Genomic DNA, 21,436 nt, shown 5'->3' with positions numbered 1-21,436 from the left:
TTTTCTTATTCTTAATCTTAGTACTTATATTTCTTTACATATAGCAAGCACCAAAATGAAATACCGTTTACCTCTGTTGCACTGGGGTGAATGCAAAAATCTCAGAGACAGACATTTAAAAACCTGGGGGTTAAAGTCCCAAACTATCTGCATAAATAGATACCACTAGAGGGAAGTGAGGATTTGTTTTTCTTTGTAATTGAGGTGAACTGAAGTCTATTTAGATCAATATACCAAAAACCCAGTTGATGGGTATTTCTGTGAAAGATCTAAGTACAACTTCCACTACTGTCTGAACCTGGTGTTCAGTAAATCATGGTATACACTCCCAACAGCAGTTTCACATGATCAGCTTACCTCTGTGGACGTCCACTGAAGAGGACGGTCCTGCTCCGTCTTCTCTGGTTTTACTCCTCAATCGTCTCACAGGGACATCTTCCTGAAAGGTGTCTGGGTGTTCACCTTCAGAGACCCTTGTCCTGTGCTGCCCGAGGGTCTTTGTGTAAGAACAGGTCCTCCTTCGAAGCCTCCTAGTCGTCCTAGTCCTATCCATTGCAGGCGCTGAAATTATAATAATAATATAATTCTAATAATATAATTGAATATAAGAAATTTCTAACACCACAACTTTGAGAGCAACGAGATGTGTCTCAATGTGACTGATTGTGACTGGATTCGTCAGAATGTGACAGAATGTGATACTGTGTTTGTGTATCTGAGGCTCTGAATGTTTGGTGGTATGATGTCATCATGATGTATTGAGGACATCAAAGTCAAGTGTTCCGGAATATGCAAATGAGTGTGTTTAGAATAAATTACATTACACGGTTTTAAACGTAAACATTCTAAATGTGTTCCAGTTTATTTCCTGGTTGCAGTGTACGTTAATGACATCAGCTGACAGGAAGTAAACATGGACCCAAACTGTTGCCAGGCAACACAACTCTGTTGCGATTCTGTTGAAATGCACTAAAATGGAGCATTTCAGACAGAGGGTAAATACAGGTATATTCAAGCAGACAGTATGAGGAAAATAAAGTTTTTTTTGAACATTACAGCATGTAAACATGTTCTAATAGAAACACAAAATACAAGTATGAACCGGAAAATGAGCATGATATGGGACCTTTTAAATTTTGTTGTGATACTTTCCCAGCAAAATTCACCTTAGTAATTCTGCTTTGGAGGATTCTCTGGACTCCTTCGCTTCAGACTGTTTACCTCATTACTCAACTTGTGGTTGACACCTTCACCACAAACCAGCAGGAAACATCCACTATTTATTGTGTTGGTTGTTGTTTTTCTTGTGCACCAAACAGAAAATCCTATATTTTTCTATTTTACAGTCTTCTTGCTGTCTGTTTCTGATTTTCTGTTAGCATTCGAACTTGAATGCCATTGTGTTTTTCAGTGTAAACCGTTGCGTCATGTGTCTTTTGGCAGCAAGGCTTGTTTAAGAAATGAAAGCCATGCCTGGCAGCAAAAGTGATTCCAGGACAGCACTCTGTCTGAGCCACTTCATTGTCTATGATAGCTTTTGTAGTACGTGTGGGTATCATGAGTCATTGTAATGTTTTCATTTTCACACCATTCTGATCACTTCTGCACTCACCTAAAGACAGCTGTACAGACTTGTACATAATCTCATAATCATTCTTGATGACGTGTGCCAAGCTAACATTTTGACTTCCTGTTTTGTTGTGTTTCTCAGTGTGCTGTATGAGGGTAAGGAGCGTCTGATCCATGGCTGCGAGGTCATCCAGGCCACGCCGTACGGCCGCTGCGCCAACGTCAACAACAGCTCCGCCACCTCGCAGCGCATCTTCATCACCTTGCGCCGAGCGGCGCCCGTCCAGCCTCAGAACTCCCTCGCAGTGACGGACATCTGCGTCATTGTCACGAGTAAAGGCGAGATACCGCCGCACACCTTTTGCAAGGTGGACAAGAACCTCAACTGTGGCATGGTAAGGATGATTTTTATTCCCTAGCTTCTTGTGCATCATCAGTTATTACAAAACAAATGTGTAACATTTCTGTATTAAACCTTTCAGTGGGGCTCCAATGTGTTCCTGTGTTACAAGAAATCAGTATCTGCGTCCAATTCCATCAGTTACAAAGCTGGTGAGTAAAAGTCTCTGATGGTTTAGACAGTTTACATGTCTGCAGTTACCTTGATTTTTTTTTAATCTTTATTGCACATTAGATAATAGAATAATTATTAGTTATGCTTCAAAATCTGTGAAAAATAATTAAGGCGTGGAGTGAAAACCAGAGTTCTCAAGGCCACTATTGTATAGAAATAATAATAATGAAATTATAATAAACTTTATTTGTATAGGAATTTTCTTAACAACGTTACAAAGTGCTTCACAACAAGAACTACAATAAAACAATAATGATAACATTTTAAAAAAAAAAGGATGCAGTGAGTATTTGATACTGTGTCTGGAGCCAAGAGTCCATAATAATGAAAAATGATAAAAAAATAAATTATCAAAGTAAGTCAAAATGATGAAATGGCCAGTAGTAAGTAAATTAAGTAACATTCAGAGTTTTAAAATCCAAATTATGAGAGTTTAAATCAACATATGAGGTGCTTATTCAGAGCTACGAGATAGTAATTCTAAATTTTGATTGACTTCCTCATAATTACATTATTTTCTAACGTATTCCATCTGTTTTATTTTCCTGGCAGAAATAGCCATCCCTACATGATAACAATTGGTGTTCAAAGTGTTTTGCAATAACAATAACTTTTGTTAACTGATGTGATGTATAGATATGAAAAATGCAGCGTAGTGAGAAAACAGTGCCGCTTTGTGTGCTGTCGCAATCACCCTCTGTTACGTCTTCGTCTCAAAGCTCAAGCGAGCGGCGCCGTCGGTGTGTATCTGTGATCTCGCAGTAGATAGTTATTGCTTATTACAGATGGCATTTCTCAACTGCTGTGTGACATTTGCAATGCTTACTTAACATCTTGGCCTTTGGAACAATTCACTGTGCAACGCGCATATAATCAGTGTTCATATGAATGTGTGTGAGTACACACCCATCGCAGACACAGACACGCTGGCTTTATCTTTTCTGGCCGGTCTTTTTCCTGCGAAGCAGCTGTTTATTCATCTCAGACAACAGCACTTCCTGCCACGCCCATTGTTTGTGTGTCTGCAGGCTTGTTTTTTGTATGCGCATGTGTGTCTTGTCAGAACGACGTCTCACCAAGCAGAACAGTTATTTCCTGAAAGACCAGAGTATACTACTTAGTGCTTTTCATCAGAACTGATAAACACGGATCTCCCTTTTCTTGGAGCCTCTTTTGTTTAATCATTGCAGAGAAATAGAGACAGAGTTGTCTGGAAGTTTGAAGTTTGGTGTTTAACTATCATTTGTTATTTCCTTTGTTCTCCAGGTCTCATCTTTCGTTACCCAGAGGAGGACTATGAGTCTTTTCCTCTGTCAGAATCTGTCCCTCTGTTTTGTTTGCCCATGGGTGCCAAAATCGAGTGTTGGGCACCAGGCACTCCTGATCCTGTGCCCGTCTTCTCCACGTTTGTCTTAACCATCTCTTCTGGTGAAAAGGTGAGACGCAGCAACCAAGAATAAGCTCTCATTGATGACAAACGAAACAACGGCTTCTGTTGAAAAACCAAAGAAAGATTGTTGAAAAGATTTCCATCAAGATCAAACTGGCTAGGAAGCCAACAAAAGTTACTAAAGTACTAACTAGGGCTGTCAAAGTGAATACGATAATAAACGCAATTAGTTTTATTGCCAATAGTTTCTTTAACGCATTAACGCAACTTGCGATACCGATCTTCCAATAACCTAAGGAATCCATGTCATACTAGCTTGTCCCGAAGAAGGCTAAATAACGTTCCAAACTTACACAATATTTTGACGAGGAAAAACTGGCATTTTCAAAGGGGTCCCTTGACCTCTGACCTCAAGGTATGTGAATGAAAATGGGTTCTATGGGTACTAAATGCAGTACCTGTGAGGGTTTCTGGACAATATTTGTCATTGTTTTGTGTTAGTAATTGATTTCTAATAATAAATATATACATTTGTATAAATCAAGTATATTTTCCCACTCCCATGTTGTTAAGAGTATTAAATACTTGACAAATCTCCCTTTAAGGTACATTTTGAACAGATAAAAATCATGCGATTAATCTTTGATTGAATAATATAATCGATTGACGGCCCTAGTGCTAAAGGAGTTTGTCCCTCTCTGGCTCCAGGTGTATGGATCAGCCATCCAGTTCTACGAGCCACATCCAGTGGATCAGCTGAGCGAGAAGCAGAAGATCCAGCTGGGCCTGCTCACCACGGTGGAGAAGAAAATGATCCCCAACCGACCCGTAAACACCAATAAATGCATCTGCGTGCTCTCCCGCTGGCCCTTCTTCGAGTCCTTCCACAAGTTCCTGATGTTCCTCTACAAGCTCTCCGTCTCAGGCCCACACCCGCTGCCCATTGAAAAGTAAGAATCGGCTTGTAACTATGGACAGTTTTGCATCATTTGTTGGGGACAAAGCTCACATTTTGATAGGTTGAATGGAGTTTCTGCATATGTTTGGAAATAATTTGATGACCGAGTTTTGTATTTTTCTCCCAACAGGCACATCTCTCACTTCATGCACAATGTGTCCTTTCCTTCCCCTCAAAGGCCAAGAATATTAGTCCAGGTGACATGTTTTTTTGTATCTCTTTGCCATACATACATGTAATAGTTGTCAGTCAAAAATATACTTTAACGTGTATAATTTTGTTTTTCTAGTTCCTCATATGAACATTATATATTTTTTTCCTTTCAGCTATCGGCACATGACACCTTGATGCTCTCCCAGCCTGTGTGCACACCCTTACCCCTCAGGTACAACAGGCTTTTCTAATGCTTAACGTAACGGGGTGGCCCTTTCAGTTTATTCTTTATACTTTTGAGAGTTTTGTTTCCATTTCAAGCTCAATGGTGCTGCCCTTCAGTGTATATTCTGTGCTTTGTCTAAAAGAAAAAAGCAGCAGCTGAGCAGGCTGAAAGAAAAATCCTAGTGTATTGTTCCAGAAAAAAAAAAGCATTCATTCATGTTATTTTGTTCCAGGTCAAAACCTCCCCTCTGAAAACAGACACTTTTCCAGCTGCTACATTGCATAATTTTGCCGTGTTTGCAATTGATATGAGCAATTCAAGCAGTGACTGTCTGGCCTCTTTGCACCTCTGCGTGCTGCCTTTGTCAGGCCTTTATTAAAGCAAACACAAATTGCTAATTGGTTTTCAACTTAATGTGGCCCACTGCCTTTGGGATTGTGATTTACAAGGCTTAGACAAAAATCTCAGAAACACTAAGTGAAAACGGAAATTAATTTTGAGTCTAAGTGGTCGTATTAGGTTCTGAAAAAGTCTCAAACGACATGACGGCATATGTAAACACAGGAAAAGAGCATTAGCAAATAGAAACAGTGGATCAAGTAACTCTTGGCAACACTGACCAAATGAAACTTAATGTCTTAACAACATTAGACACTACAGGACATCCTTAGAAAGGACTGACAGATTGAATCACTGCCACTCACGCAGAGGTTTTCCATTATAAGCCTAACAAAGCGAGTGGTGCTTGCAGGCTTGTTGGATTGCATTATATTATAAGGTGATAGTGTTATTTATTTTGTCCACCACATTTGCATTTTTCAGATCTCGGTGTTGATATTACAAATAACACTAATAATTAAAAAAAGTTAAAAGTTTAAAATGACACTCAACCAAATGTCCTATTATATCATTATCTACCATTGTTAGAGAAGTTTTGAATGACCTTTTTTCTGTCTTACATAACTCATGTCTGTCTCTAGTTACAAACCCAGTTATAAAACCCTTTCACTCCCATCAATTCTTTTTCCCCCCACTCCTTCCATCCTTTATGTCTCCTCTCCCTTTCGTTCGGTATCGTTTTTTCCGTTCCCTGCCCGAATTCATCAACTCATCCGTCTCCCCGTGTGCTCTCCCTCCCGAACAGCGGGGCGGACTACGGCACTCTGCTGATAAACCTGGGCTCGGAGAACTGCGCCACGCTGCTGCACTTTGTGCTGCTGGAGAGCAAGATCCTGCTGCACTCGCTCCGGCCCGCCGTGCTCACCGGAGTGGCCGAGGCTGTGGTGGCTGTGAGTATGCTCCGCCATGCAAGCCATACTCAAAACAGTAGTACAGTGTTACTGGCAAGATCGAGTTTTGGCACCATCTACTGCTTTTTGATCTGCTTAAGATTGAAATATTAAAACAGCTATTACATGAAATCCATCAAATAAAAATCTCATAACTCATTATTATCACCCTTCTTCCTTTTGAGCAGCCAGACCTTCACTTTACTGATCACATTAGAGATTCAGTCACCTCAAAAATAGAGGCTGCAGCTGCTCCCAACTGCTTACTTTAAGAGCTCCTCTACTTAAGTAGTACTCAAGAAAATACTAAATTATAACCCTGTTTATATATGATTATCATTACAGCGTTCTTGTTGTGATTAAGCGGCTCTGTAGGGAGGAAAATATAACCAAATCATCTCCATACATGAAAGCATTAATCATGAGATGACCTGAAACACAGCGTGTTTCATAATCATTCAGCTGCCACATCCATAACCAAGTTCAATAAGAGTGGAGAGAATATACCACGCTGCCTAACTCCATTACTGACATTAAAAGAATCAGACAGCACTACCTCATCTGACCTGCATAGTGTGATAGGCATACTAAATCACAAAAAAGATTTCACCATTGATCAGAGGCCTTAAAAGCATTCCAGAAAGCACACAAACATGGCGCAACTGTGCAGGACTATTATTATCACTACTCGCTTTACTTATATTTCGATGACGGTAACAGTAGAATGCTGTGAAGTACAAACGCAGTAAAAACAAGCAGCGAGAAGAGGAACGGGTTTCTGACAAAACATGTTTTAGATGTTCAACAGTAACGTGATCTGTTCCACATGCATTATGTCATCGAGATTTCTTACATTTCTTCAGATATTTCATCAGAAATTATGATTCCCTCAGTGAAGAGTGAATGTTTCACTATGCGGACAAATTACACAAGCCCCAGTAATGCCTCTTTTTCATCTGCAACACTCACAACATGGACGCATAATTGATGGTACAGGAGATTTACGGTAATTTATTCCAAAAAATCATTATAACTATTACTTTGAAAGTTTTTGACAGTCCTCAAAGGGAATTAGAGACGATAAAGACTTCCTTTCGATAAGATTTAAATGGCACGTACATGCACTTTCTACCGTTATAGCTATACAGTTATACCAATCACTACCAATATATCTCAAAGTCAATGCTCAACATCAATAATTACATCATACTAGGGCTGCATCTAACGATTATTTTCATTGTGAATTTATCTGTTGATTATTTCCCTGATTAATTGATTAGTTGTTTGGTCTACAAAGTGTGTCTACAAATGTCTTTTTTTGTCCGCAACTCAAAAATATTCAGTTTGCTGCCATTGAGGAGTAAAGAAACCAGAAAATATTCACATTTATGAAGCTAGAATCAGAGAATTCTGACTTTTTTTCCCCTTAAATAATTGCTCAAACCAATTGTCAAAAGAGTTGCCGATTAATTTAATAGTTAACAAATCAATTAATCTTTGCAGCTCTACATCATACTTGATGTTCCAAAAATATTGCCACTTTTCCAGGTATTTGACCTTTGACTTATTTATCACTGTTGATTGTTGATTCTCCAGCTCCGTGACCATAATTGAACTTTGCCGACCATGTCTCTTTGAACACACAGGATGTCACAATCCTCGAAAGTCCCCCAAATGCTTTTGAAGTGTCACAATATATCAGTTACGATAAAAAGAAGAGCGTCGTATCTTATGTCCTTAAATGTGTCCGAGTTGCCCAAATTGAATTCTGGAGTTTGGTGTTTTGTGTATTCTCCGAAAGTGAAGAGAAAGAAAAGAGTTTGTTTTTTTTACTCAAGTGGAGCCTTGGAAGGTTTAAGCATAATGGCACTTTAAATGTTTCTACCTCCAAAGGGTGTAACATAAAACTCTTAATTATTGTCAGCCTGGTTGTAGTAATCGTGTCTCTCTATCTCGTCTCTCCTCAGATGATCTTCCCGTTCCAGTGGCAGTGTCCCTACATCCCCCTGTGTCCTCTCTCTCTAGCAGGCGTCCTCAACGCTCCCTGTCCATTTATAGTGGGCGTGGACTCCCGCTACTTCGACCTTTACGACCCCCCGCCAGATGTTGTCTGCGTGGATCTGGACACCAACACTATCTACCTGTATGCTGTGCTTTGATACTGAACCCATGTTGAACCGCTGCCCGCTTTGTGCTGTATATTTACAGCTCTCATATTAATGTCGAGCCATCTCAAACATTTGTTAAATCAAGAGCACATAGCAGATTATTTTTGTGCAGCTGTCCTGTTACTTCCAGCTATAACCGCCTTTGTGGCATTGTGTGTGACAGGTCTGACGAAAAGAGACACAGCAACTGGAAGAACCTCCCAAAGAAGCCCTGCAAGAGTCTCATGAACTCACTGAGCAACTTGCACCGCCAGCTGGCCACCGGTACAAACAGCATCTCACCTCCTCTTCAGAGGGTTTCTCATTTTTCTCATTTACAAGGATTGGACAACATTTCAAGAACAACTTAGTATTTAATCACATAGAAAAACAAACACAAACTATAAAATATAGAATGACTATAGAGCTGAATCTTTATCACAGTCTAAACAATGCTTTTGCTATTGTATTAGATTTCATCATCTTGTATGTCCATGTTATTTTGTCCACCACCCTGTAGTTATATATGGAGCCCCAAAACTCACTAAATGTAGTTAAATGTTCAGACAAAAGTCAAAAATATAACTAAATACAGCAATTAATTAAATTGTTAGTCAAATAATTAAAAGTCTTATTGATTACATATTTATGTAGACGAATAATAATAAAAAAAAAAAAAAACATCCACAGAGATTTTAGAAAGGTGCCGAATAAAAGTATGGCTTTTCCTTAAAAAAAAAAAAAAAAAAAGTATGATTGTGAATTAATCATTTTAAAAGTTTTGGTGTGTCAAAAATGAATGTTTTGTTTATATCTGTGGATGATATCTGACGTTTGGTTCCCACTTCTAACAAGGTGTGACATCTACTGGCTGAATGTTATTAATGTTATCAATAGCAGCTTTATAATTGAGTGGAAAAATAAATGATAATAATAATAATAATAATAAACATATGCAGTTTACAAACTGCTTTACAAAAACACAAGGTAAAACCAGTCAGGTAAAAGGACACCATCCTATTAAAATGCAAAAAAATGACAACATAAAATAACAAAACATTACAGCATGATCAGGTGAAGTAAGATACATTAAGCTAGTTGAAAGATAAACACATTTTTGTAGAAGTTCTATATTTGAGTGATTAGATATAATGGTTTTTACTTTTCATTTAACCACCAGTCAGTTGATGAAATAACTCCATTTATTTTACTCTGTGTGTAATAAAAACACTGTTAGCTAAAACACACTGAGCACCAGTGTTTTGTCAGTTTTGGGGCTCCATACTTATCTCCATAGTTATATTTGTTATATATGTTAATCAGGCAAGTAGTTTAGTAATGTTTATCATTTTTAATGTACTGCCATGTCAAGCACCTCCCCCAAAAAAGCACCTCCTCAAATTGACCTCGTAATTTGTTGTGTGTTTTAGTTTCAGTACGTCAATCGGCGCAGGACAACTTAGCAGTGGACATGTCCCCCAACGAGGCGGACTTCACCTGGCACAAGAAGAAGACGGCCCTGGAGATGGAAATCCAGGAGGCCTTCCTTCGCTTCATGGCCTCCATCCTGAAGGGCTACCGCTCCTACCTCAAACCCATCACACAGGCGCCCTCTGAAAAGGCCACGGCGGCAGACTCCCTCTACGACCTGCAAGGTAAACAAGCGGTTGACGGCGTCGATTTTCAAATGTGTGGGAAATGAAGTTGTGAATAAACATCATGTGGATGATGTGTAAAACCATAGAAATCAACACGTAGGTAACGGTTTTGTTTATGGGCAGCCTAATGGAACCTGGATGTGTTGATAGCTTCCTGGCTTTGTAACCTATCCATAATTTACAGCCTTATTCAGATAGCTTCCCTTAAGGTTTTAATGTTATTGGCATTTCTATTTCAAGGAGCATCTCAGCTATCACTCAACCTGTAAAGTGTTTTTACAAATCAATCACATTTCTCATTGGCTGTAATAAGACTTCACTAATGCCTGTTGCTGGGAAATTGGGTCTCACTTCCATTTACCTTCACTGTCAGAGATCCATTTCAGATACAGAGAGAGTGAAGGAAATGGCTTGTACCACTGCCAATTTAACACTTTTGCCTGAAGAGGGATAAAAATACATTGAAGCCTGATTTATTTCTCCCTGAAGTGAATACAAGAATGACTAGAAATGTTCATTTTCAAATGTAGATTTCAGTTGAATTTAAGAAGTGATACCCTGATCTCTCCTTGACTTGCTGCAGGGCTTCTCAAAAGCAGAGACCGAGCCCACCAGAAGTTCTACTCCCAGCTCACCAAGACCCAGATATTCATCCGCTTCATCGAGGAGTGCACCTTCGTCAGTGACAAGGACACCGGCCTGGCCTTTTTTGACGACTGCGTCGAGAAGGTGATTGCCGAACCTGCGTCAGGCAGGTCTCGGATTACGTACACGGCGTGGCACACTGGTTTTATGGTGTTTTGTTTTTCCTCTTCCTACGGGAGGTTTCCTTCCATGAGCAGGGGCCTTTTGTTTTATGTTTTATTGGCAAAATAGCATTTGTCGTCCACTGGGAGAGTAAGGAAGCCAAAATTTCCTCTGATTCATTCTGGTCCCTTTGCTCTCTTTCCTCTTCTTGCAGCTTTTTCCTTCTGATAAAATCACCGACAAGGGCACCAAGGTAATACTGGGCTTACACTGTAATCAGATTTCCTCGCAGCCTTGTTATTTTTTATGTTTGTGACTAACATTAAAAGGTAATTAAATGAACCTGTTTCTCCTTATGATAAATGCTCTCACCAAGGGGCATGGACATTTCCTGCTTTTCTTCTATCCTTGAATCCTAACCACAATCAAATAAGTTTTTCTGCCTAATTGGAAACGCGTAATAGATTGCAACATGCTTGTAGTTGTTGACTTTCTGCTTTCAGACAGGAAATGACCTGCAGAGTGTGCTTTTTTTTTTTTGTAAAACTCAAGTAATAGTTGTCAGTATCGCTAAGGCTCTGGATGCGATCCTCACTGCAGGTTGAAGGCGAGTCATCTGAGGACACAAGACTGTTGGAGCTGGACGAGTCCCAGAAGAGCGAACACACTGTTTTCGTCATGCCTCCTGAACCTCCAGTCAACGATGGAACTGAACCTGCCCCCAGATACATGTAAGACTTTAAACTCTAGTATATTAAAGAGGACTTATTATGCTTATTTCCAGGTGCATACATGTATTTTGGGTTTCTACTAGAACATTTGTACATGCTTCATTGTTCAAAAAACACTTTAATTTTCTCATACCGGCCGCTAGGCAGGTATTATGAAAATGTGTTACTTGGTGACATCACCATGTTACGGAAAAGGCGTGACTTCAAGCGAGGCATTTCAGGCAGTTCAGGAGCAGTGTTTCTGTGGGGGAGAGTAACTCTCTTTGGCGTGGACTTTGGGCTTTGTAACTTTGCAGACCTTTCACATACACAAAAACCTATTTAACACACTAAAGGAAAGCATAATAGTTCCTCTTTAACTGTAGTATATTAACACTTTATTAGACAGAAAAAGATTGATAACAAACAGAAAAAGTCTGAGGTGTGTGTGTGACCTTGCAACAATCCTGTTTCTCAATCCTCCAGCTATAAAAGTTTCCCCAGGCTGCATATTGAGCTGTTTGACCGTCCGATGGAGTTACGCCCAGCAATCAGCAGAGCAGCAGCAGGGGCCAGTCTGTCCAGCAGCCCTGCACTACTGGCTAAGAGGACAAAGCAGGTGTGTACACACTCAGTAGGAGTATCTGCAATACCCTGTTACTGGAACACACCTGCCATCTTTAAATGTCTGTCATGGTCCAACAGGAGATCAAGCTAGCGTACAAGATGGCTAAGCGTTTCTACTCCAACCCTCCGCTTTGGGCCCGGTGTATGTTCAGCCACTGCTACAGCCTGTGGTTCATTTGCCTGCCGGCAGCCGTGCGACTCTCCAAGTCTAAAAGCCGCGCCATGCAGCAGGCGTTCAACGTCCTCCTGAAGATGAGGACCACTGAGGTGGAGGTGCTGGACGAGGTACAGTGAGATTTAACTAATATGCTTTCACTAAGCGTTTTCACATTTCTACATGTCTCATGGTGAAATACTTTGATTATTCTTTGTGCCTTTTTTTTCATGTTTTTATCTCTCTGGCGTTCAGGTGTGTTACAGAGTGGTGATGCAGCTCTGTGGTGTGTGGGGTCTTCCCGTCATGGCTGTGCGAGTCCTGGTTGAGATGAAGAAAGCTGGAGTGCATCCGAATGCCATCACATATGGATACTACAACAAGGTCACGTTTTGTAGCTCAAAGGATTCAAAGCATTAATAGCTTAAGCAACAATGTGAAGACTCTACCTACGCATGTCCTCATCCTTTCTGTCTGTCCCCTCTGCAGGCCGCCTTAGAGAGCCCGTGGCCGAGCAGGAACCGCAGTGGCCTCTTCATGTGGACCAAGCTTCGCAATGTGGTTCGCGGAGTGGCCCAGTTCAAGCACGCCCTAAACCGAACATCTTCCAAGAAGGAACCCGCACTTAGTACCGCAGGTGGGAATGGAACATACAGTATGATAAGGCTTTCACACTGCCTGTTTCCTCTCATTCTGCTTACTTTTTTAATTCTGTGTGCTTCTGTCTTTAGCTGCATCAATAGGCGGGTCAGCAGTCACTGACGGTGACCGCTTGAGTCACGGAAGTGCCGACAGCTCAAGTGAGGTCAATGGTGGAATGGAAGACACCGCAGACAACCACTGTAGCGCAGGTACTGATCCCCTAAAGTTAAGCAGGTTTGCATGTTTAAAGCTTTAAAACCTGAGGGTCAGAAATGACATTGCTTTTAAGTTTTTGAGGCTCTGACCATATCTGAGATGTGGAGTTGCTGCGACACCCGTGGCCACAGCTTTACAGCTTGGTTTGTTTGATTTTTGTGCTCCACAGGAAGGCAGTCTGATCAAGGCTACGGCTCCAAGGATGAGTTGCACCAGGAGCTGGCAGAGCCTTCACACACAGCTGCCCTTTCCGCTGAAGAAAGAAACAGTTCCAAAGCACAGCGTAATGGTAAGAAACGCTACTTCCATTTGGCATTTAAAGGTCATGTGTGCAACAGAAACCCCATTTCCTCCTTGTGCATTGACGTTGGTCTGTTGACAACCAGGAGGTGACATCGCCGGGTCGGTGGACAGTGCTGTCGCAGTAGCAGAGCCCCCCTGTCCTGTTGATGTGCCCTCGCCTGTCCCCAGTATTGTGAAGCTGTCCACAGGGAGCTTTGAAAGTGGCAGGGAAACAGGTGAGGAGAAAGATGAGGCCTTTTTTATGACTTTTCATTTACATTTTGCAACCCTTAATTGAACTTTCATTATTTCCGTATGCATTCTGCAGGTACAGGCAAGCTGTTCAGGAGACACAGCAAGGCTGATAACGTGTCTCTCCCTGATGACGACGCCTCGCTGCCCTCAGGGGACGTAGCCAACCAGTCTCTACAGCAGCGGAAGAAGTCCTTTGCTGAACGCAGCTGTAGCTTCAGCGCCGAAACCCGCGCCGGGATGCTCCTAGAGCAAGGCGTGGACCACATGGCCAGTCAGATGGGCGCCGACGCCCGCATCCTGGCCGCGGCGCTCTGCGCAGGAAGTCCACCCCCTAATAGTGTGTCCAAATCGCTTTTTAAAGACCTGGAGGAAGAGCCTGAAGATGATCAGGGCTTGATGCTGGTGAAGCTGCCAGAGGAAGAGGGGCCGGGAGAGCAAGAAGAAGAAGAAGAAGGGAAGGGAGGTGACGAAGAGGTAGAGTTAAAAACGGAGAAGCGAGAGAGGAAGCACACTGAAACGAGCGAGGAGGACTCTGGATTGCGAGGGCCGACCCTGGAGAGGGCGGACGTGAAGGTGGGCGCTGACCCACTTTCCCTCCTGGTGACCGAGAGCGAAGAGTCGGCCTCCGTCACCAGCCAGGAGCCGCCGCGCTCCGTGCCCGCCGTGGTGTCCCGCAACCTGGCCGAGGAGATCGAGATGTACATGAGCCTGAGGAGCCCCCTGGGCGTGAAGTCCTCCAGCATGGAGCTCCAGCAGAGCCAGGGAGACTCCACGGACTCCCCGCAGCCCAAACAGTCTATGGAGCGCAGGTCTAGCCTCCCCGTGCCTCCTATCAAAACTCCAAGCAGCTCCCCGGGAGACACACCCAAACGCAGCCCCGCCACTGTTACTCGCTCCAAGACTTTCGCGGCAAAGACAAAGACCCCCGGCAGCGTGGCGGGTAGCCCTAGATCGTCCTCACTGACGGCGCTGGTCAAGTCCTCCCAGGGAGGGTCGCTGGGCTCGGTCATCAACTCCATTTCAGGCATCAAGATGGACGCCCTCTTGTCGGGACCTAAAATCGACGTGTTTAAGTCGAGCATGAAACAGGCGGCGAATGTGGCCAGCAAAGTGTGGGGAGCAGTTGCTTCAGCTTATTACTCAGATGACGAGGTGAGTGTTATTAAAGGATCACTCCTGATATTTCGAAACACCTTTCATTAGCTGATCGTCACCAAGAGCAGATGATCTGAAGCAATCCTCTAAATCCCATCAAACTTTACTCTGCAGGACGAACAAGCTCAGGGCGGCGGCGGCTTCCCGTCCCATCTGGATGAACACATGCTGGCTGCACATGACGTAGACGACAGCCCTGAGAGAGGAGTCATCCCGGGGCTGGTGGCCAACGGTCTCAACCAGAGCTGCACCAGCCTGGGCAGCAGCAGTGGCAGCAGCGACACGGGCCGAGGGACCCACCAGACACGTAAGCGCTCATTCTGTAGTGGGGAAGCGGAACAGAAGGGCCTAATGAGGTTAGCTGGCCTGTGAAATGAGCTTTTCCTAAGTTTGTTTTTGTCTCTCTCTGCAGATCCAACTCCAGGACGAGCGGGCAGGGGTCCAGACTCTGAGCAAGGCTCCTCGCATCACGCTTCCTCCTCGAGCATTTACCAGAACTGTGCACTGGAGGTCAGTTAATACTGTGCATACATTCATAAACACCCTCTTTGCTGCTGCTGTGCCTTCACTGCCAACGTGCACATTGGAATAACTCCTTGACATATGTCCCTGCTGACAGGTGCTGATGTCCAGCTGCTCCCAGTGCCGCTCTTGTGAAGCGCTGGTGTACGATGAGGAGATAATGGCGGGCTGGACGGCCGATGACTCCAACCTGAATACCAACTGTCCTTTCTGTCGCACAGCCTTTCTTCCCTTATTGCACATCGAGTTTCATGACTTACGCACAATGACCGGGTAAGAATCTGTAATACTAGAATTAAATATATCATTCTCTTGTGTCCTTATTTTGATGTGATGTTAAGATTAGGGCTGTCAGTCGATTAAAATATTTAATCACGATTAATCATGATCAATCGCACATTTTTTATCTGTTCAAAATGTACCTTAAAGGGAGATTTGTCAAGTATTTAATACTCTTATCAACATGGGATTGGACAAACATGCTTGCTTTATGCAAATATATGTATATATTTATTATTGGAAATCAATTAACAACACAAAACAATGACAAATATTTTCCAGAAATCCTCACAGGTACTGCATTTAGCATAAAAACAGCTGTCAGTGTGCTGACTTGACTATGACTTGCCCCAAACTGCATGTGATTATCATAAAGTGGGCATGTCTGTAAAGGGGAGACTCGTGGGTACCCATTTAACCTATTTTCATTCACATATCTTGAGGTCAGAGGTCAACGGACCCCTTTGAAAATGGCCATGACAGTTTTTCCTCGCCAACATTTAGAGCAAGTTTTGAGCGTTATTTAAGCTCCCTCGCGACTGACCCCGCTACAACCCTCAGAAAGATGGATTGCTGTGTTAAAGAAATTAGTGGCGTTAAAACTAATTTGCGTCAATGTGTTATTATCGCGTTCATTTTGACAGATGAATTATAAATCTGAGAGAGGAACATATAAACTTCTTCTTGCAGTGCAAGCTGGAAAAAATAGTTCCTAATAAAAGCAAACTGACTATTCTGTGATTCTCCCTCTCAGGTTCTACCTGAATCCCAGTGCCTCTGGAGACAGCATCCACAGCACCAGTACCCAGCCCACAGCCAGCAGCTCAGCTGATATTAAGCCTGCAGATCTCATCAGTTTCCCTGAAGAGGAATCCAGGGAGACTCCAGATGATCTGCCTGGAACACAGAAGAGGTATGCACCCAACGACTTCATGTGAAACTGCGAAAGCACCTCAAGTTTGAGATTTAACACACTAGATGTGAAAAGCGATGGCCAGGATTTCTTGTAGCACCACCTTTTCCTGAGTCCTCTTTGCTTGTTGTGTTTCTAGTCTGATTCCAGAGCCGGTGCAGTCAGACCCCTTAGGTCTCCTGGAGCACCAGGCAGCGGGGAAGCAGCGGAGGTGCAGCGGGACGTCGCTGACGCGCAGCAACAGTGTCGGTGGCCCACTGCAGAGCCTGGACTACTCCCAGAGACCTGGACATGGCGTCTCCACCATCAGCCTGCCCTGCAGCCTGCAAGAGGTGTCGGTCAGTGCTCCTTACTGTTGCAAACTAACCCCATTGTTTAAAAAAAAAAAGCAGAAAATACTATAGCTGCAGTGCAGTGAAAATGATTGGTGTGTGTGTGTTTGTCAGGATGGCATGGGGACTAAACGTCCGAATCCCAAGCCTGTGTCCGTACCGTACCTCAGCCCCTTGGTGCTGCGCAAGGAGCTGGAGACCCTGTTGGAGAATGAGGGAGATCAGGTAAAGTATTCACATGATCTCACAGTCTGCTTTATAGCGAAATGTCTGAAAACGCAGCTACTCAGCCACTCTGTCACCGTCCAACCAGGTGATCTACACCCACAAGTTCCTCAGCCAGCACCCCATCATCTTCTGGAACCTGGTTTGGTATTTCCGTCGCCTGGACCTGCCCACTCACCTGCCTGGTCTCATCCTTACTTCTGAACACTGCAACAAAGGAGTTCAGGTTAGAGACTTGTTAAAGTGATTTTCTTCATCTTTCCCTGATCGTCATTCACTCGTAAGCCCCAGACACACCGACCTGACATCAAAGAACTAGCGGCGATGAAGGCCGCCTGTTGCGTCGCCTCACGTTGCCTTTGTCTTGGCCGACAAGTTGCACTCGAACACACCGCAAAGACTACTGCCGACGGCCAGTTAGCACAGACGTTCTGGGCCTGCGTGAGAGGAAATAACTCTCCATACCAGCAGGCGGCAATAATCGGTATTCGTCATTCAAAAAGGGAAATTCAACATGTTGAATCAGCCGAAAAAATTCCGACACGGGCAGACTAGAGCAGACGGTGTGGGACACACCGCAAAAACTAGTCCGACAGACGCTCTCCGACGTCCCCAAACTGTCCGACGGCCGACCGTCTGCTTGGTGTGTCGGGGCCTTTAGTCAGCAAACTCATTACAAGTTACTTATGACTGTTGAGATGTCCTATGTTTCCTTTGTGGTCTCTTTGGCAGTAATAGAACTTAAAATGTTCTCTTTGCAGCTGCCCCTGACGTCGCTGCTCCAGGACAGTAAGCAGGTATACATCCAGCTCCTGTGGGACAACATCAACCTGCACCAAGAACATGGAGAGCCCCTCTACCAGCTCTGGAGGACCTTGTGTGAGTGTGCACTTTGAATTTCCGAATGTTTTTTTATTTTGTAGAAAGTACCTCCACCACTAAGGGGAGACAAAGACAACTACTTGCAATGTCATAAAGGAAGTGTGCAGATGTATTCCAAATTGAGCTAAATATGAATGTTTCACGCGGTGTATGCTGTTATAGATTTAACATTGACTAAAATCATGGCAAGAAAATGACATCATGAAGTTATTCTTCCTCCTGGGATAGATACACTGTCACTGTGAAAAGGATAGAGTAACTGATGTTCTGATTGCTCATGTGCTGTTGTCTAGTGGAGAAGAAGGGGACGTTGGCTCCGACAGACCACCAGGAGATCCGCACCCTCCTCAACACAATCGTCCGCAACATCCAGACCAACGACGTCTTCGGGCCGATCACCCTGTTGATCCGAGAGATCAAACGGCGCCCAGAGGGCGCCAAACGGCAGAGGTCAGGCTTTTCTCCTGCCTCTCAGAGATGTGTCCGATTTAGCTCTTCTTGAAACACTTCTTTTCATTGGGTTCCTGCAATGCATTTGGAGATTTATGTTCTTGTAATGTTAATGAAAACACCTCTTATGTCTTTATTTCTGTGTCCTGCATTCCCCTCAGGAGTATCTATAGAGAAATCTTGTTCCTCTCACTGGTGGCGTTGGGGAAGGAGAACATCGACGTAGGTGAGTGAAATCAACCAGTTACATCACACACACACAAACATATATTTGATGCCTTTTTAATGATTGTAGAGTAGCGTCGCATCTGCATTTTCATTCGTGAAATTTTGAATAAATCTCTTGCAAAAAAGTAAAGAGATAATTTGAACTCAAAATCAGAGACAGTTTGCTCTCTTTTCTAACTTTGTGATTCCTCCCCCCCTTTACTTCACACCTACAGAGGCCTTCGACAGGGAGTACCGCATGGCTTACGACGAACTGAGCGCCGAGCAGCTCAAGTCTATGCACCGCATCGATCGACCGCCCAGCCCCAGCGTCCAGTGGTGCCTCAAATGCTTCGGCACCCCCGTCATCTGACCACAAACACACCTGCGGCAAAGATGAAAAATCGGACTGATCTCGTGCGCCGGCGGGAAGGAAGGAAGGAAGGACGGACGGGTGGCGGGGCCGGGGTGTGAGCGCAAAATGATTTTGTATTTAAACACCTCCAATCGCCCAAACATGGTACTCCTTCTTCTTCTTCCCTTTGTCTTGGAAGATGCCCATCATCTGTTTTTTTTTTTTTTTTTTTTTTTACAACCATATGATGCTTTTTCAGAGGCTTTCCTAGCGGCTCCTTACAGGTGGGACTGTTTCTGTAAACGGCCTGGAGAGCTGCAGTGAATCTTTTGGGACTAGTTGAGGTGTGTTTCTTTACAGATGGTGTATAGAATGATGAATCACTGTACAGAATGTATTGACTGCCCACATATGTGTGTGTGTGCGTGTGTCTTGTAGCCTTTTGCCCACTTTGCATAAATCTGTCCCAGCTGTCCCCAGATCAGAGTTGTTTGAGACTGTGTACATACCCCGACTGTTCGTTTGTGCACTTTCTAAAAAAGAAAAGAAATAACTCAAGTCCACCTGTCTTTTTGTACATATTGTTTACTTTGGGGGAAATCTGAAACCAGGGTTGCCTATTTTTTCGATCGCCTCGACTGTGTGTTTTGATCCAAGTCTTAATGAATGTTCCAGTTTGTTTCATTGTAAATGTCCAGGTTTCAGAGCGCGGCTCTCTCTCTCTCTCTCTGTGTGTGTAAATAAGCGTTAGAAGCACACTGTGGTGAACGGGAGAGGACTGAGGACAATCACTAATTATCAATCACTAAAAATTGATTCTACAACATTCCAGATGCCCTGCAATCAAAACAGGTCTTAAAGTAGTATTATTGATCTCTGCAACAACAACAACAACACTGCAACCAGCCAATTGGAGGAAGAGATTATAACAAAAAATACATCAACGGGAAGTGAAACGGCATGCCACACTACTGAGTCCCACACTTTAAAACAAAGATGTTCTCTTGCAGGGAAAAGACAGCTCAGTGCCTCTTGTGTTTTTAATATCTGCATCTTTTTAACAGTAACATACTTTACTTGTTCAGATAATATGCCTTATTGTAATGTTAAATTAGAACTCACACGTACTGGGGCTATTCCTTACTCTAGCATAGAACGAACCAGTATTTTTGTTTTTTAAATCGGGTGTATACTATTTGCGGACAAGATTGCTTTTTATGGTTTACACACAGTAGCTTTGGTAGCAATTTAGAGCTTTATACTGCAAGGGGCTTCTTCAGTCCTGCTGACACTGTGTTAAGAAAAGAAAGACAACGTGACATTCCACTAAATGCTGAAACAGACAGAAGAAGGCGACGTGCTGCGATGAACTGTTGGGAGAGTGACTTTGTACAGAAGCGATGATATTGTGAAATATTAAATTTGCACTGCATAGATTAAAACCTGACCTTTAACCCAGGGCGAGGATGAGATGACACCACCTCAAAAAAGTTTTTCCTCCAAAAACAAAATGAAATTCTCAGTTATTTATTTTTGTATCATTCACGTTTGGATTGCAGACAGTGTAGCTTAGCATTCTTATGACTAACAATCCCCTTTTAATCTGTCTGAAGGGATCCCATCCTGTACTGACTTTGTAAACCTGACCTCCTTACAGCAGAGGATGTACAGAAGAGACTGCTCTCTAACAATAGATTAAGTGATCTCTTACCGTCCTGTGGAAAGGAATTGAATGTCTACACTTAAAGTGCGCTGCAATAAATGAGTTTGTGAACTGATTGAAAATGAAATGTGTCCATATTTTTTGCCTCCATGCTGATTACAGTTTGTATTGTGTGAGAAGCTGCAGTGATTCATGTTGTTTTGTCATGTCAAGTTCCCTCCCAAGTACATTTTCATGTCCTCTCATTATTATCTCCAAACGTTTCCTTTCCTTTATGACATCTTGTCCTCCATCACTGGTCTCAAGTCTTCACCCAGGATTTCTTTTAAAGACGCTGCCGGTCTGACAATCACGGCTCATCTACAAGCCAGAACTTCAACTCTTGATATTGTCCAGAATATATCCTGGCACATTTAGAGGGCTTCAGAAATGCAGGGCTCCTTTTTACTTCAGTCTCATATTTCCCACAGCCTTTTGTCTCCTTTCTTTGTGAGTGCATGTAGGGTGACAATGGAAGCCATATCCCAAAAGCAGGGCATTTTTCTGTGATGGCTGCAGCTCGTGACAGTCAGATTGCCCACGTTTTCCTATTTTTGTGGTGTCTGTTGTTTAGTGTTGTTGCATCTGACTGAGAGAATGCTGTTGTGGACTAAATTATACGGTTACATTGTCAAGCTGCAATATTTTATATAGCAGAAAATACATATGTGGTGTTCAAAAAGCATGATCCCATCCTAACAGTGGATACAAAAAAATGTAATGTATTTTAACCATCTGGGAAGTGGTCTGACCACTTAAGAAAAGTAGGCTGTAGTGGCCAGAACGGGAGTTTATTGCTCAGAATCTTATTTTTATA

General features: G+C 43.0%; 2 protein-coding genes across 11 annotated transcripts in view; one reads left to right on the top strand and one right to left on the bottom strand.

Annotated features, from left to right (window-relative positions):
- The window catches only part of LOC119481208 (serine/threonine-protein kinase pim-1-like), a 1,020,488-nt gene extending 1,019,791 nt beyond the window's left edge, over positions 1-697 (bottom strand). For 4 of the 6 annotated variants that reach the window (XR_005205128.1, XR_005205127.1, XM_037757959.1 and 1 more), the window contains exon 1: positions 358-696. Coding sequence is in view for 4 of the 6 variants with exons in the window: in XM_037757959.1 (XP_037613887.1) it covers positions 358-553 (196 nt within the window). In the remaining 2 variants the exon portion in view is untranslated. Of the gene's footprint in view, positions 1-357 lie in introns of all 6 variants that reach the window. The other 2 variants (XM_037757958.1, XM_037757961.1) reach the window with 2 other exon arrangements.
- Positions 1-20,707, top strand: part of dennd4c (DENN/MADD domain containing 4C) — a 48,170-nt gene extending 27,463 nt beyond the window's left edge. The window contains exons 1-33 of one of the 5 annotated variants that reach the window (XM_037757896.1): positions 937-995; positions 1,712-1,964; positions 2,052-2,121; positions 3,410-3,579; positions 4,242-4,483; positions 4,622-4,688; positions 4,818-4,876; positions 6,015-6,159; positions 8,127-8,302; positions 8,491-8,591; positions 9,737-9,961; positions 10,548-10,693; positions 10,926-10,964; positions 11,312-11,442; positions 11,908-12,040; positions 12,127-12,333; positions 12,458-12,586; positions 12,692-12,839; positions 12,934-13,053; positions 13,230-13,349; positions 13,447-13,578; positions 13,671-14,749; positions 14,867-15,059; positions 15,165-15,262; positions 15,372-15,547; positions 16,308-16,466; positions 16,606-16,804; positions 16,913-17,023; positions 17,112-17,249; positions 17,785-17,902; positions 18,199-18,355; positions 18,517-18,581; positions 18,799-20,707. In XM_037757896.1, coding sequence (XP_037613824.1) covers positions 1,962-1,964; positions 2,052-2,121; positions 3,410-3,579; positions 4,242-4,483; positions 4,622-4,688; positions 4,818-4,876; positions 6,015-6,159; positions 8,127-8,302; positions 8,491-8,591; positions 9,737-9,961; positions 10,548-10,693; positions 10,926-10,964; positions 11,312-11,442; positions 11,908-12,040; positions 12,127-12,333; positions 12,458-12,586; positions 12,692-12,839; positions 12,934-13,053; positions 13,230-13,349; positions 13,447-13,578; positions 13,671-14,749; positions 14,867-15,059; positions 15,165-15,262; positions 15,372-15,547; positions 16,308-16,466; positions 16,606-16,804; positions 16,913-17,023; positions 17,112-17,249; positions 17,785-17,902; positions 18,199-18,355; positions 18,517-18,581; positions 18,799-18,935 — 5,193 coding nt within the window. In that variant the 5' untranslated portion in view covers positions 937-995; positions 1,712-1,961 and the 3' untranslated portion in view covers positions 18,936-20,707. Of the gene's footprint in view, positions 1-936; positions 996-1,711; positions 1,965-2,051; positions 2,122-3,409; positions 3,580-4,241; positions 4,484-4,621; positions 4,689-4,817; positions 4,877-6,014; positions 6,160-8,126; positions 8,303-8,490; positions 8,592-9,736; positions 9,962-10,547; positions 10,694-10,925; positions 10,965-11,311; positions 11,443-11,907; positions 12,041-12,126; positions 12,334-12,457; positions 12,587-12,691; positions 12,840-12,933; positions 13,054-13,229; positions 13,350-13,446; positions 13,579-13,670; positions 14,750-14,866; positions 15,060-15,164; positions 15,263-15,371; positions 15,548-16,307; positions 16,467-16,605; positions 16,805-16,912; positions 17,024-17,111; positions 17,250-17,784; positions 17,903-18,198; positions 18,356-18,516; positions 18,582-18,798 lie in introns of those variants that run through there. The other 4 variants (XM_037757893.1, XM_037757892.1, XM_037757891.1 and 1 more) reach the window with 4 other exon arrangements.
- Positions 20,708-21,436: the final 729 nt, after the last annotated feature.

Source organism: Sebastes umbrosus, chromosome 22 (genome assembly GCF_015220745.1).
Source record: "Sebastes umbrosus isolate fSebUmb1 chromosome 22, fSebUmb1.pri, whole genome shotgun sequence".
In the NCBI taxonomy this organism is placed as follows: Eukaryota; Metazoa; Chordata; class Actinopteri; order Perciformes; family Sebastidae; genus Sebastes; species Sebastes umbrosus.
The sequence above is the reverse complement of the archived record's forward strand: the minus strand, read 5'-3'. Positions and strand labels throughout refer to the sequence as shown.